Source organism: Etheostoma spectabile, chromosome 1 (genome assembly GCF_008692095.1).
Source record: "Etheostoma spectabile isolate EspeVRDwgs_2016 chromosome 1, UIUC_Espe_1.0, whole genome shotgun sequence".
In the NCBI taxonomy this organism is placed as follows: domain Eukaryota; kingdom Metazoa; phylum Chordata; class Actinopteri; order Perciformes; family Percidae; genus Etheostoma; species Etheostoma spectabile.
The window spans coordinates 17,104,499-17,120,666 of record NC_045733.1 but is presented as its reverse complement, the minus strand read 5'-3'; the positions used below and the strand labels follow the sequence as shown (position 1 = coordinate 17,120,666).

General features: G+C 39.5%; 1 protein-coding gene across 3 annotated transcripts in view; it reads left to right on the top strand.

Annotated features, from left to right (window-relative positions):
* fbn1 (fibrillin 1) overlaps positions 1-16,168 on the top strand; it is a 71,781-nt gene that overhangs the window by 21,690 nt on the left and 33,923 nt on the right. For 2 of the 3 annotated variants that reach the window (XM_032535210.1, XM_032535280.1), the window contains 18 exons: positions 189-311; positions 1,244-1,366; positions 3,344-3,496; positions 4,144-4,197; positions 4,326-4,451; positions 4,577-4,702; positions 4,853-4,972; positions 5,581-5,718; positions 5,811-5,861; positions 5,970-6,095; positions 6,237-6,464; positions 6,556-6,681; positions 7,855-7,983; positions 8,787-8,912; positions 11,001-11,126; positions 11,243-11,365; positions 12,128-12,253; positions 12,865-12,990. In XM_032535210.1, coding sequence (XP_032391101.1) covers positions 189-311; positions 1,244-1,366; positions 3,344-3,496; positions 4,144-4,197; positions 4,326-4,451; positions 4,577-4,702; positions 4,853-4,972; positions 5,581-5,718; positions 5,811-5,861; positions 5,970-6,095; positions 6,237-6,464; positions 6,556-6,681; positions 7,855-7,983; positions 8,787-8,912; positions 11,001-11,126; positions 11,243-11,365; positions 12,128-12,253; positions 12,865-12,990 — 2,250 coding nt within the window. The remainder of the gene's footprint in view (positions 1-188; positions 312-1,243; positions 1,367-3,343; positions 3,497-4,143; positions 4,198-4,325; positions 4,452-4,576; positions 4,703-4,852; positions 4,973-5,580; positions 5,719-5,810; positions 5,862-5,969; positions 6,096-6,236; positions 6,465-6,555; positions 6,682-7,854; positions 7,984-8,786; positions 8,913-11,000; positions 11,127-11,242; positions 11,366-12,127; positions 12,254-12,864; positions 12,991-16,168) is intronic. The other variant, XM_032535342.1, reaches the window with a different exon arrangement.

Here is a 16,168-nt window from a genome sequence, read left to right as displayed (position 1 = left end):
CAATGTAGATATTGCATTAAAGATCAACCACCCACCAAGATCAGCTGGTATTCTGTCTATAATGGAGTGGTATGGAAATGTATAAGTGACCCTAAACTATTGACTGGTAGTGTACCTTTAACCACCACAGTACATATTTTCTAAATACATTGATATCAAGCTATGAATTTGTTTCTTTCGATCCACAGACCAGGACGAGTGTCTGATCAGGAACATGTGCCTCAATGGACTGTGTATCAATGAAGATGGCAGCTTCAAATGCATCTGTAAATCTGGTTTCCTGCTTGACTCCAGTGGACGCATGTGTGTAGGTATGTTTGTCAGCAAGCCCACAGATCATTTTCAGCTACCTCTCTAGTGGTTCTTAGCAAACAAGCCAAAAATCCCCTCTAAAAGCCTTGGAAAACTCCCTCAGTATCCTGGGAAAGCCAGCTGGACATAGTTGGATAGTTGGGGCCCACCTGTTTTAAGATTCTTGCAGACAGCCTTACCTAACTTGTTCAATGCAACAAAAAAAAAAAAAAGAATTTGGCCTTTTCCTGAGATCGACAAAACATGCCACAATTAGCACTGGTTTGATTAGGAGACGCAAACTTGTGAGTCACAATTGATCCACCCCTTAAATTCAATGTAATGTTTAAAATAGCTACCATGAATGCAACAAAGACCCTGAAAAGAAGAGTCTTTCGCAGCCATGTGGCTTTAGATACAGACGTTTGATCTCAGAGACACTGACCTGGTTAAGTCATAGCAGAATAAATAAATAGGAGAGTAGGGTGTGGAGGAAGTGTGCTGATGTATGCATATCATTAATCAAGTGTGTAGTCTAAAGGGGCCCTGGGGCCTCATCATGTCTATCTGCAGTCTGTCTGTTCCCCAACACACACAGACAGAGCACACACACACACACACACACACACACACACACACACACACACACACACACACACACACACACTCTTACACGTGCATGCTATATCATTGTTTACACTTATTATGATAATTATTGAAATATGCTGATAGGATCAAGGGGAAGTAAAAGAACGTTTTCTTAATTGTAGGTCGTGAAACCGAGACTATGCAGCAGTTTTGGCTGCATTTGTTGTAATGAATCAAGCTCCTTAGGACTTTAATAACTACTGCTTAGGCAGGAAATTTGTTTATTTCCTGCTGGAGCCTCCTACCATTCATTTTGTTTCAAAAAAAGTTTGTGAAGAAATTCTTTTGCTGTTTATGTTTCTAGACATTGATGAGTGTGAGACTCCAGGCATGTGTATGAACGGCCACTGCGTCAACACGGAGGGATCCTTCCGCTGTGAGTGCATGGCTGGGATGGCAGTGGGCCTGGATGGACGGGTCTGTGTTGGTGAGTAAACATTTTGTTCCCTGAAATGGTTCATGTGTTCTTTTTGGATTCCATGACAAACAATCATCTCATAGGCAACACAAACAACTTTTTTTTTGTGTCCGGCATGTATCCACCTCTTTTAGTTTGGCAACACTTCTCTGAAAGTTCTCAATTGCTGCATAGAGAAGATGAAAATGAACATTTTTAGTTTTATGTTTTTTGCAATGCCTGTTGAAGAAGTTTATTGATTACTTTGTGAAATAATTGTTGCTTCCAGTGGTTAAATACCAGCACATATGCTTATGTTTTTAGTGAATTCTTACATTGGTGATTGGATAATGCTTTTGTCAAAATGTTGTTCCCCCTTTTTCTAAGCAACTGAAGGCTCAGAGGGAGCATACTAGTACAACTTTCTACCCATTTTAACCAGGATAACCACAACACAAATATTTTCCAGTCAAGTGATTACAAGCAAAACCAAATGTGACAAAGCAGAGAATAATCACGTGGTAATACACTTCACTAACAGATCATCCTGTTAACCTGTTGCAAACACATGCTCGCTATCATTACAGGTTTTTTTCAATTGCTAAACAACAGTGGTCCAAACTGGAGCTTCATGTGCCAAACTCAAACTTTAGTCTGCACTACCAACAATCACCTGAGCTAAACAGTTCACATCAAATGCAAAACTCATTCCAAGCAACACAACTCTCGCCACGTCTCAAAATCGCCTCAGTGCCTCGAACACTATGAACAATCCTCACTGAGACAACACACACTGTCACTCAGAACACACTGACAGCCAAAACACTAGCGTCAAACACCAATGCAGAAAATACTAACTTTTCATCTTTACAGTTTGTACACTTTGAGTGACTTCACTGTACTCAATAGTTTCTTTAAAGAAAATATATAGATTTGATTTAATACACCAATTTTCACGTAGTTACAGTAACAAAGAATAGCGTGACTAATCCTGCTTCTCTCCAGCATCATGCAGCAAGTTTTCTTCATCACATGATGTCTGGGATGTCTGCATCGTCTCTAAACACTAATGAATGTGGTGTTTTCATTGCTTTCACCTCCATTACTTTCTGAAAAACAGTAAGAACGCAGTTTTACTTTAGTTAAGGTAGTGTTTTTCACATTTTGTTTTTTATAGCTGTATATGTAACCTCAGACATCTTACCTGGACATATTGGAATCTTTGCTCTTTTACCTGTTTCTCTCAAATGGTACAGTGTATAATTGTTTGTAATTCTTATTTGGTGTTTGTATACGAAAAAAACATATATGTTCAATAACTAGTCTAAAACAAGACACCTGCTTAGGCTTTCAGCTAAAATTACAATCAGCAGTGTTTGCTAGGCACCAGGCTGAAATCCATTCTGTTTTGAATGGGAGGTTAACAGTGTTGACAGCAGAGTGTTAGCATTTGAACTGAATGCTGTAAATCTACAGTGTTGTGCACATTGGGGTTAAAAACTGTGTTCAAGCAATGAAAAACAAAACTGAGTTTGGTCCACACAAACTGCTGCTGTGCAGACTGTAGTTAGAGTCTTGCACATGTCCAGTTGTGCCCATTGCAATCGAAAAAAAACCTGTAATATGCATGTTAAATGTTGTCCTGCCTCCTTGTATTCCAATCCCCTGGACTAGCACTAGGAGAGCAGATCTGTTTATGACTTTATTTTCAACATTCCTATATACTCCCAAATGATGTTTCTTTGTGCATTGTGTGGAAACTTTTGAAATGCTGTTGTTCGGTTTGGGTAAGTTTTTCGTCAGGATGATATCAGCGCAGGAGAATGCCTGAAATCCCTGGATATTATGAAGCGAGAACAACCCTTTGTTTTGCCAGTGTTGCTGCTTATTGGAGCCATGGACGCTCACCGCAATTTCTCTCTCCTTCGCTCTGTCTTTAGCCTCTTTCCAGTTCCTTTGCCTCATCTCTTTTTCTCACACACTCTTGTTTTGTGTTATCTGAAACAGATACACATATGCGCAGTTCGTGTTATGGCGGCTACAAGCGAGGGCAGTGTGTTAGGCCTTTATCTGGAGCTGTGACCAAGTCGGAGTGCTGCTGCGCCAGCACTGAGTTCGCCTACGGAGAGCCCTGCCGACCCTGCCCACCACAAAGCTCTGGTACGGATATTCAAATCACTCCACCCTTTAAAAATATGAAACCACCTCGTTCCGCCTGACACACAGACACACAGAGCTTGTGTTTAATTCAAAACACACCTGTCAAAGTCTAATACATCCATGGTTTTGAACAAAGTTAAACATTTGTTTGAAAGATGGAAAGGGCTTAATCTCTCCCTCTGGGGGAAAATATCCGCCATAAAAATGGGGGCAATCCCCAAAACTATTTCATGTGTTATGCATGTTGCCAATCCAAATGCCTGACAATTTATACAATCAAGTTAATAAGTTAATAAATAATTTTATATGGAATGGGAATAAACCCCAAGACAGCCCAGACAGCAGAGCACACACGCACATGCACACGCACGCACATGCACACACACACACACACACACACACACACACACACACACACACACACACACACACACACACACACACACACGAACACTATCCAGTCACTTCTCATTAGTCCTGCCAATTAAAGGTCATATATCAAAGATGCTAGAGCTGTACCAAATTAAGGAAATGCTTACATGCATTTGACAAGAGATTGACAATGCCGTGGTATTAAAAATGTTGGCAAATGTGATATTCACTCTTATTTCTGCTTTTTATCACCCTGTCTGTGTGTGATGTTGCAGCGGAGTACCAGGCTCTGTGCCCCAGTGGCCCTGGCATAAGCGGCGATGCAAGAGGTAACAAACGCAAGCTCATTGTGTGTGTTTCATTGATTTTAAAACAAAGAGCTTGCAGAAACCAAGCAGAAATTAAATGCGTTTTTTTCCTACTGTGACGTTAAACGGGTTATTCTTTGCTTTCGCAGATATTAACGAGTGCGCCCTCGTCCCTGACATCTGCCAGAATGGGGTGTGTGAGAATATGATGAGGACATACAAATGCACCTGCAATGAAGGCTTTGAGATAGACCTGACGGGCAAAAACTGTGTCGGTAGGTTAACTTCCCTTTATTGTCCCCGTCCTCTCTGAAAATTATATTTTCAAAGTATGTACTGTATGTGTACAGCCAGCGTGAGGAAAGTCATCTTGTCTCTATCTGTATGTGTTTCTCCTCAGATATTGATGAGTGTCTGATGAACAGGCTCCTGTGTGAAAACGGTCTGTGCAGAAACACACCAGGCAGTTTCACCTGTCAGTGTCCCACAGGATATCTGTTTGATCCTGAGACAGACGTCTGCGAGGGTCAGAGGCTCATTCATTCAATCAGATTGATTCTGTTGTACAGTACAATGTCACTTCATCAAAGCATGTACTATGTCTGCTATTTTTTAGATTGATAAGAAATGACGGGAGAAAAAAACGAATCTGTTGTTTGTTTTTTGTCTCTCACAGATGTGGATGAGTGTCAGTCTAGCCCCTGTGTTAATGGAGATTGTAGAAACAGCCAAGGGTCCTTTGTGTGTCTGTGTTCCATCGGCAGTTCGCTGGATAGCACTGGGCTTGAGTGTATAGGTAAGTGAGCAATGTGTGGTTTGAATTTAAAATTATTCCAGAAAACAGTACTTTAATTGACAAAATGTTTTTTATTCAACATAAAAAAAAAATATATATATCAAAGAAACCCACACTTGATTTATCCAAACCTACTTCTATTTAATTTAATTGTTTAGTATACTTTAAAAAGGAGCATTTTCAAATTCACACAAACAAACTGTGTGCCTCAAGTTTGATTTAAATTGCAGCAGCTCATTGAATAACTAAATTAAACAATGTGAGAAGATCTGGGTCAAATGCTGTGCCAGCACTGTCCCCGTGACATCCAAAAACTGGAACACAGCGCCTAGTGATGCCTGGAGAAACTGGTTTCTCTGACCCGGACAAGCTGACCACTAATAAGCCAATCAGCGCTCTCAGCAGTCTTTATTTTAGGACAGCTATGATGATAAATCAAATGTAAGATTTACTAATTAAATACAGAATTTTGGCATCAAATGTATGTGTTGATATACATATGAATATGTATATTGTATAAGTGCCAGCCCAATGCATGTTGACGCACTTGCTATTTAACTCTATAGAACAGAATGTAGAGTAACTCAAGGTTTGTTTCATTAAAACAGAGACTACTAAGAGCACCTGCTGGCTGAAGATAGTAAATAATCGTTGTGAGGTCAACATCAATGGGGCTACGCTGAAGTCCCAATGCTGTGCCACACTGGGAGAAGCCTGGAACAGCCCATGTGCAAAATGTGAAAAAGGTGAGATGATCAATATGCACCATTTTGCATATTTTTGTTAAACCATATACCTGCATTAACTGACATTGTATTGTGTGCCCTCCTTGTTTCAGATCCAATTTGCGGTAAAGGCTTTGCTAGAATCAAAGGAAATGTCTGTGAAGGTAAGGTCTGCTTTGATGCCATGTAGACGCAGAAATTCACTTGCATTTCATTCAACGGAAACACTGGACCAGTTGTTGATGTTGCTGTATTTCTCTGTTGACTGTCAGATGTGGATGAGTGTCAAGTGTTTCCCGGAGTGTGTATCAATGGCAAGTGCATCAACACACCGGGTTCCTTTTTCTGCCAGTGCCCTCCCGGAATGACTGTTGATGTCAGTGGCAGGACGTGCATTGGTGGGTACTATGTATATGTGTTTCCACGTACAGTATAGTGGTATTGAAGTCACCCTCCTCTCTAAATGTGCTATTTTAAATGTATAATTGATACCACTTGATATTCTTATATCAAATGCATGTAACATGTGTGACTTTCAGACCTGCGTATGGAGCAGTGTTACCTCACCCATGAGGATGAGCGATGTGGGACTCCCATCTCAGGGAAGCAGCGTGTGGATGCCTGCTGCTGCTCAGTGGGTGTAGCCTGGGGCCCGGAATGTGACGAATGTCCGGAGAAGGGCACTCCAGAATATGCCCAGCTCTGTCCTCGAGGCCCAGGCTTCTCACATAGGGGTGACTTCATCAACGGCAGACCTTTCCTCAAAGGTACTGTACATAGCCATAGACTGCATAGGCTATATGTGTTGTTTCACGAATAGTTTCTCATCTGTCTTTTACCCTCTGTTTCCTACCTTAGATATAAATGAATGCAGGATGATAAACACCCTGTGCTCAAATGGAAGGTGTAGAAACACCATCGGCAGCTTCCGTTGTCGCTGTGATAACGGCTATGCTCTGGACTCTGATGAGAGGAATTGCACTGGTGAGTAGTACTGAAGCAATTCGCCCACTAATTTACGTAAATTAGTCTACAAAGAAATGAATCAACAGCAATTTGATAATTGATTCATCTTTTAAGTAATTTATCAAAAATGTCAAACATCTGCGGGTTCCAGCTTCTTAAATGTAAGTTATTTTTTTTAATTATTGTACATTTAATATCTTTGGATTTTGGGCAATTACGCCACCTATGACTCTAAACATTGTGAAGAGCATCATTTACTATTTTCCCACATTTTATAGACTAAACAACAAATTGATCAATTGAAAAATACTGATGCGCTGAATTGATAATTAATCATCATTAGTCGCTTACTGGTGAGTACTATACATAACAGTTCATCAACTGCACAGTGTTTACTTGAACAACGTGTTCACATGTTGGCTATAATGTCAGGGCTGACATGCATGTAGCTGCTATTTTTTCATCTCAGCACCATTATATCTTCTTTACAAGTCTAGCCATTCTTCATCTGTCCCCCGTTCTTAATCCCTCTGCCAACTCTAATTACTTTAAAGTGGCGTAAAGCCATTGCCTACATTCAGCTCATTCAATCTAATGGGAGTCTGGCTGCTTTGGACTTGTTGGGGCTGGTGCCTGTAGTCTGTTTAGCTACATTACTGCCTTTGTTGATTTGTGCACACATCATTTTAGGTTTAAATGCCAGTGCCATGGCTTTATTCTGAAATAATGTATAGGCTCTTAGTAAGTAAATGATATCTTACCCCATACAAGTGAGATCCCAGCCCAAAGCCTTTGAGTTAAGTGTTTCAAAATGTGAATTCAATTTAAAAGGGATCAGACCTTATTTTTAGATTGTGGAAGAATCTGCTTGCCTTAATCATCCACTTTACCTCTTAATCTTATGTTATAGCCTTTCTTTAATTTAGTAACCTTTTCTGTGCTTGTCTGTGTTGTTTGACTTATATTTACATTTTGTATTATAGCTTCTTTGCTTTTTGCTACGGATCTTATCAGTGCCTCAATTCTGTGTTAAATCCCTTTGTTACTGAGTTCTCTCTACAGAAAGCTAATGTTTTTATCATGTTTCTGTGATTTGTATCTCTTTATATTCATAACAAAAGCAGGGAGCTCTCTTAAGGGTTTAAAGAGAATTTCTACCTTGCTAAGTTTTGTCGCATTCCTGTCCTGTAGACATCGACGAGTGCCACATTTCTCCAGACCTGTGTGGACAGGGCAGGTGTATCAACACAGCCGGAGATTTTGAATGCGAGTGCTTTGAAGGTTATGAGAGTGGCTTCATGATGATGAAAAACTGCATGGGTGAGTGACGAATTCTCACACACCAACACTTGCAGACACTAAAAACACATTAAATCACATCTTCAGCTTGAGATGGTTTGGTACAGTTACATGCGGCCACAACACTCTTTCAAATGAGATAATTTAGTCTGTGATGACATGAGTGAGAAACTTGATCTCCTCAACAACTCTTTTACACACCCTGTTGAAGTGGCAGCATCCAAGAACAGAGCGAGTTGCCAACCTATAAAGGGCTTCAAGTATAGGGAAGACCTGCCACACAACCCCAGTCCTTCAGTATTCCCAACCCAGCAATCTGCTCCACACTCACTTCTGGGCCATAAACTCTGGATGAGGCACTTAGGCTAACATGCCAGACCTGGAACACACTGTTCAGGGGGCTGTTGTAATCTAAATTTCTATATTTGTATATACTGCATATACTGTCTGTGTGAGAGAGAGGAAAGAAGAATTGACTTTATTCAAACCCCTGTGGGGTGTTGAAAGGGTTCTAGTCTGTGCAGCCCAATCACTTCACAAAACTGCTCCATAAAGTCCTAAAGATAATTGTTCTTTATGACATACTTGAACTGCATGTGAGGAACACACAATCAGCAATCAAGTACTTCCTGTCCCACTACCTCTTTAAAATTGGCTACTCACTATTTTGCCGGTCAGAATTGAATAGAAATGTACTTATCAATCCTGTGGGCTTCGTTGGAAATTGATGACAGGCAAAATAAATATTTGCAGAGACTGAACTCTAACACTTACTGTATATCTCTACTTGTGTCTGTGTGTGTACTGTGTGTGTTCTTCCCCAGACATCGATGAGTGTGAGAGGAACCCTCTGCTGTGTCGTGGAGGTGATTGTGTAAACACAGAGGGCAGCTTTCAGTGTGTGTGCCCCGAGGGACACGAGATTGCGCCGGATGGGTCGGCCTGTCTAGGTGAGTGGTGAGGTCACTAGAAAGGAGATTCGAGCAAACTCTGCCTCTCCAAACTTTGCTTTTCTCCTTTCTTTGAAAAATCGGTGTGGCAGAATGCTGCTTCTATTCTATTTTCCTAAGGGATGAAGGAAAGACAAAAAGGATGATAAGAAGATCGGTAGTCCAAATTATGTCACTGAGCAGACAGTTTGAATGGCAAGAGAGCTTTGGATCGTCCCCCTCCATCTGCCCTGTGTTTCTGCCTCCATGTGTGTGGCCTCACTGGGGCTCTTTGTGGAGTGGGAGTGTGTCAGGTCTGTGTATGTGTGGAGTATATATTCTCTGATAGATGGGCTAATATGAACTCTAGACCAGTGTGTGTGTGTGTGTGTGTGTGTGTGTGTGTGTATGTGTCTGCATGTATGTTGATGTGTGCACCAAGAAAGGTCTCTAGATCTCAACATGGTGAAGACGAGAGAAAATCCCACAGTATTAAAGAGATTCTATACTTCAGTTGCAAACAACAGCTTTTTTTCTGTGCTGTTAAATATTTATTCAGGTCCTATCCTAATCTATTTGATTGTATGTTTTGTACAACTTTTACTCTTAATGTAACATTTTGTTTTGTACTTTTATTCTGAAACTTCTTCCTTTGGAGGCTGGCCTGTTATGTGTCCAGCTCTCATTGGATAATTGACAAAGATCCATATTGCCATATTGTTGTGTATAAATAAGCAGTTTCCCAAGCCTCAATGGAGAAATGTTGGCTTAATAACAAGCAGACTCTTCCAGTGAGTCAGTTAATGTTTTTTTCTCCACATTTGGATTACTTGAGCACCTAGTTGACTGAAGAAGTAGTGACAGCACACTCTTTCTACAAGAACAAGAGAAGCGCCTGACATTTCTTAACTCCTATGTTCAGTTGACAGCTTTTAGCTAATTATGCATTATTCACTGGGAGTCATTCTGATGACCTAATGCAGTGTGTAAAGGCTTTAATCCATGACCTAATGCTGAACTACTGCCCTTCAAGCACATTTATTTTCTTTATTTCCACCCAAAGTAATAAAAACTATGAAAGCATTACTTAAAACTGCCCACCTCATTCCTTCTGAGACAATGGTCTTCATTGTCACAGGTGAAGTAACAAGTTGAAGCGTTAAGATGATGATAATGATAATTATATCAAATTTCATACAGATAGGTGTGATACAATGGGCTTATTGATGTCAGATTCCTGAATCCATTAAACATCCGTCACAATTTTTACTTAAACACTGCTTACTGTAGACAAAAACTTAAAAGGTAACTTCTGATAATCAATTCATAAGAAAATGCTAAAAATGACAGGTTCCCATTTTTCAAATGTGTACAGTTGCTGTTTTTTCTAGTCTTCTGTTAGCCTGGAAATCCAGACCCAAATACGAAAGATTAAGGGTTGGGAATCGAGTAATGAAAGTCGCCCATCTCGAGGGGCGGCACCAAGCTTGCATTGGAAAATCTCACTGCACGCAATTGGATAACACTACAACCAATCACAACAAACACCCAGAGCCCCATACGCTTAGCTACCAGCGGAGCTAACTGGTAAATTAAACTTTCGTTTAGCTCGCCTCTGGCCCGCCTACATCAGATACATTGATGTGATTGGTGCCTTTGGCTACAAGGGTATAGTTAATCAAGAGCATTAATCGATGCCAGAGTGAGTTGCTGAGCAAATTCAAATTGTGCTCTTGCGAGAACTCTGGAATTCCAGGGTAGACTTCTGGGGTGTTAAACTGAATATCATTGAGTTTGAGGACAGTTGATTAGACAAAACAAGGAATTTGAACATTTTGTTTGTGTTTTTTTCATATTATGGACCACATGATTAATTAATAAAATAATCAACAGATAACCATTAGATTAAGTGATTATGAAAATAATTGGTAGTGACACCCATAGGTGTTTACTCAATGGCACTTTTAAGGGCAAGTGATTCATTTTTAAGGATTTATATCATCATGAAAACTTGCTGCTGATACCTTTTAACCGTGTAGGTTATCCTTAGTCATTTAAAAAAATATAAATGATGTGTAAGAATTTGATTATTGCTTTGTTCCCTCACAGATATCAATGAATGTAACTTGAGTGACAGGCTATGCAGGAACGGCCAATGTGTCAATATGATCGGCCGCTACCAATGTTCCTGCAACACGGGATACAAATCTACAGAGAACAGACTGGAGTGTGTTGGTGTGTATTAAATATATTATTGACTATTTCTTCTCAAAGATGTTCCTTTTGTTTTCATCAAGGCAATCTGAATGTTAAATGTCAGCGGTATGTGTCTTTGTTTTTCTGCCTCTTAGACATTGATGAGTGCACCATTGAGAATGGTGGCTGTCAGACTTTCTGCACCAACTCAGAGGGCAGCTATGAGTGCAGCTGCCACCTCGGATATGCCCTGATGCCGGATCTGAGAAGCTGCACTGGTAAGAAGCTCTGTATCTGTTATAGTTCATCTTTTATCCCGTCTCTGTTATTGAGTTAGACAGTTGGCAGTTCTTAAATTTTAAATGTACTTTTGCTGCATTTGTCAAGATGTGGTAACTACAAAAAACTTTCAATTATAGGTTATACATGTCAGAACATTTTCTAAAGATTGCACATTTGAGTACAGAAGTAATTTAAAGGTCGTGTTTAGAGAGAACTGATTTAAGAGCAGGTACAAAGCAGAAAATCAGGAAACCTAGTTTATGGAGTGCCACCGCTGTGATTTCACTGGCATGTCTTCAAAGCAAGTATACATTGGTTGGCAGAGAAAAAGAGGGAATTTCTTTTTTTCTTTTTCTTTTTTTTCCCCAGATATATATATATATGTATATATACATACAAGTCAGTACAAAGGTAATTTCAGCTTGTGCAAAAGAAGAGCTAAAAATTACTTTATTGCTCCGCATAGTGCACAAGCTGTGTCCTGAATTGACCTTCCGTACGTAGGTGTGACAAAGTAAATGTACTTGTAAATGTGCTGTATTGTCCTGTATTCTGCCCTGTTTAGGAAAGAAAACAATGCCCCTGAAGTAGCATTGTTTATGATGTAATCTTGATGTGTTCTTTTATAAAACTGTAGAGTAAAAAATATTTCAACATTCTAGTCTGAAATACTAGTTTTAAGAAGAGTTTTTCTTGTCCTCTACACTTTGTCTGCTCTCATTTCATTTTTGATTTAACTCTCTTTCTTCAATCTCCAGATATTGATGAGTGTGAAGAGAGCCCAGACATCTGTGATGGAGGCCAGTGTACCAACACCCCAGGGACGTACCAGTGTCTGTGCTTTGATGGTTTCATGTCATCTGAAGATATGAAGACCTGCCTGGGTAATGCCAAAAATAAAAAACACTGCAGAAGCCAAACCTTCCGCAGTTCGGTGCTTGTTAAATCCAGGGGGTTCTCAGAGATTTACTGAAACAATGTAATGATCACCTAAAGGTTATCCAAGATATGAGTCATGAGAATACGACGTAATGACTCAGATCTATGAGTCTTTGTGTGTGTGTGTGTGTGTGTGTGTGTGTGTGTGTTGTTGATTTACAAGACAGTGAACATTGTGTTAGTTTGGTTGAGCAGGGAGGAATGCGTGACATTTAGACGTCTGGTTCCACTGAGAGGAAAAAACAAAAACCTCAAAAATCAATGATGTAAGGACTTTTAAATAGGTCTGCACAAACACATACTCTTATTGCTGTATTTATGAAAAGCCAATACATTTTAAAGCCTTAATATAGTTTGTGATGTAATTATTTTGTGACTCATGTACATACAGTATATCGCAGCTCATCAAAACCTGTTTGGCAGGCCGAAGCACCAAAACCTAATTCAGTTTCATTCATTGTCATGAGCTTTTTTTTTTTATAGTAGTTGTGTTTAACAAATTAACATTCTTTCTCTTTCTCTTCTTTCTCTACTCTTCTTTTATCTCCCTGTTAAGATGTGGATGAGTGTGAGCTGAATCCAAACATCTGTCTGAGTGGGAACTGTGAGAACACAAAGGGGTCCTTCATTTGTCACTGTGACCTGGGATACTCTGTCCGCAAGGGAACCACGGGCTGCACAGGTGAGCAAAACAAACACACACATTGAGCATTCCTACCCAACAAAACATCCCGTCAGTGGTAGAACGTGGATGGGAGTGAAAAGATGGCGCGTGTGTGTGTGTGTGTGTGTGTGTGTGTGTGTTTGTGTGAACTACAGGAATGAAAGCAAGTCTAAGAGAGAGGTGAGAAATGAGAGGATGCAAGGAGAATGTCTGGCTAACCAGAAGTAGCTCTAACATTACTCACCCTCATTCAAGAGCTCCTGTCTGACCTGACAAGAGCCACGCTCCCAAACACGCATTCACATGCACTAGCAGCAGGTGCAGTGAGATCACTACCTTCTTGTCAGATGTATGCATCACATTGCACTTTTGTTTATTCCTTTGTTGCTCTTTCATTAAGGTCAGTTAAACATTTTGTGATGGTTGGAAGAGTTTTGTGGCACGAAATCACCTGAAAGGACTCCAGAACACATAAATACTAAGTCCATCTGGGTAGTAGAGCCCATTTGCTAGTTTAGACTCACTCCTTGTCTAGCCAAAGTTAATTTATTTATATGGCCACTTTAAAGTTTGGAATTGAAGGTTAGTTGAGAGTTTGGGTAGTGATCTTATCTTAAGGTGACCAGATTTCTCAGACAAAATCCGGGGACATTTTCAGCTCAGAAGTGGATGTATCTCCAAAACATGTCATGTTTTTAGTTTTGTAAAACTGTGAAAGCTGTTTCCCCCAACAGACAGCATTATGGAAAGGATTTCTAAGGAGGTTGACCTTTCTGTTAAAGATTAAGATCCTTTTTTAAAACATAAAAGTCCGCAAAATTGCGTTCGCTAAACCCACCAGACTCCATATAAATAATTAGTAATTTTAGCATAAAATAGAAAAATACGGTATTCTAAAACATCTCTGAGCTCTGAGCAGCGCTACTCGATCGCCTCCGTTTGGTCAGTGTTTTCTTTCTTTCATTCCAATTTCGGGTATGTCAGTCACAGTGAAAACCGGGGACATTTCCGGGGACAGATCCAGCAGGGACAGGTCACCAAAACCGGGGACGTCTGGTCACTCTATCTTATCTGGCCTGGTCCCAGTGATCAAAATGAGTCAAACACACCGTCCACAGCAGCATGTCTACCTTCAGGTGCAAATAAGCAGGTCTGTCTGAAGTATGATTCACTCACTCACTCACTCACTCACTCACTCACTCACTCACTCACTTACTTACTCACTCACACTTGCTCAGTCTAATCCCATTAAAATGTCCATACAGTATTTTCATTGTTTTGAGAAAGCTAGGGTTGCATTAAAGCAACCTGTTCTGATTCACAGGTTTGGAATTTCAGCCCCAGAATAACAAGGCATGTTATAGACAACTGAACAAAACCTGCTACTCTTTTTGAATTATATCCAATTCCAATATTAGACCAAAAATGCATAAGAAATTGGTTGTTGTTGAAATGTCTTATGCGACCACGTTGGTATGTGTAGACTGAATCTTCTTGCGTGTGGTGTGTTAATGAGTAAGTGGTGCTTTCTAGTCCAGATCTGATCCAGCTGTTGATGAAGCTCCCGCAAGAGTTATTTCTCTTTTTATTCAACACTGAGACTCAGTGGGCAGGGTGTGATTATTTCTATGTACACTTGAGCAATTTTGTGCCTTTGCGTGTGTCTTGGAAAGTTAGGACTGGGTGGAGATGTACTGTGGGAGTTTACGAGTCTTAGCTTTAAAGAGAGGTTCAGGGTGAAAGGCTTAAGCTTGTTGACTTTATCATCTATTAGCTAAATGATAACACTGTCAAACAATTTGAGCCATTAAATCAATACTATCTAACTTTATAAACCAGAAATACCACAATCTCCCTTCAAAAAATGAAAACTTAAATTAAAAAGCAATAAAAACACACCTTGGGTTAACTCAAAACAGTCAGGGGTTTTACTTTTCCAGTCTTACTTGGTCTGGAATGACCAGTAGCTTATGGTGGCTAATGTTAGCTAATGTTAGCAAACTTTAAAATCTAAAGTTAGCTATATTGCTGTGTTAACTGTACTGGGTCAGCTTGGTAAGTTAATGACTCATGTCTACTAATACTATTGCTACACTATATTGTATTATTTATCCTGTTATTGACATGTATGGCCATATAGTCTGCTCGGTCTAATATGACCTGTACCTTTTGCTAGCTTATGTTAGCAAACTTAAGATGGATAGATGTTGTTATGTAACTGACATTAGTGAGTCAGTTACTGACTTAATGGCAGATTTTTACTTGTGCTACTGTATTTTTAATAGAAAAATAATGTGTTTTTGAACATTAAAGCACGTTCCAGTAGAAACCCAAAATACAAGTATGAACCTGATTATGAGCATGATATGTCTCCTTTAATATGGCTTAGATCTACAGGTATTTAGATTTTCTCCTTTTTTTCTTTTTCTTTTGTAGTATGTAACTATTCCTTCATGGCCACATTGCCAGGAAGGCAGCCATAGCAGTCATTTAGACAAAGGTGACCAGATTTCTCAGACAAAATCCGGGGACATTTTCAGCTCAGAAGCGTATATACCTCTAAAAACATCTCATGTTTTTATTTTTGTAAAACTTAAAACGGGGACACTAGACCTAGAGCTGTTCTCATTAGGGGCTGAGCCCCCCCCCCAAAGGTCTGATCCTAGACTCACCCCTGCTGCTACTTCAACCTCCACTCCACCTCAGAGGGGAATGTTTCAAGATAAAAAGTCCCAATATTTAAAGATAGAAAGTCGTTCAATTTCAAGATAGAAAGTCCTAATATTTTAAAATTAAAAGTCCTTTATATTTCAAGATAAAAAAATCCTAATATTTCAAGATAAAAAGTCTTAATATTTCAAGATAAAAGTCCTAATATTTCAAGATAAAAAGTCATAATTCAAAATAGAAAGTCCTAATATTTCAAGATAAAAAGTCCTAATATTTCAAGATAGAAAGTCCAAATATTTAATAATTTTGTAATGTTTACTGAACTACATATTCTGACAGCTTTTGCTTTATTGCTTCAGGCTTGTTTCTGCAACAGCTCACTGAGTAGTACTCATCGGCAGAGATGGCAAAAGTACTCACTTTCCGTACTTAAGTAGAAGTACAGATACTTTTGTTAAAAAATACTCTGGCAAAAATGGAAGTACTGATTAAACTTCTTTACTCAAGTAAAAGTAACAAAGTACAG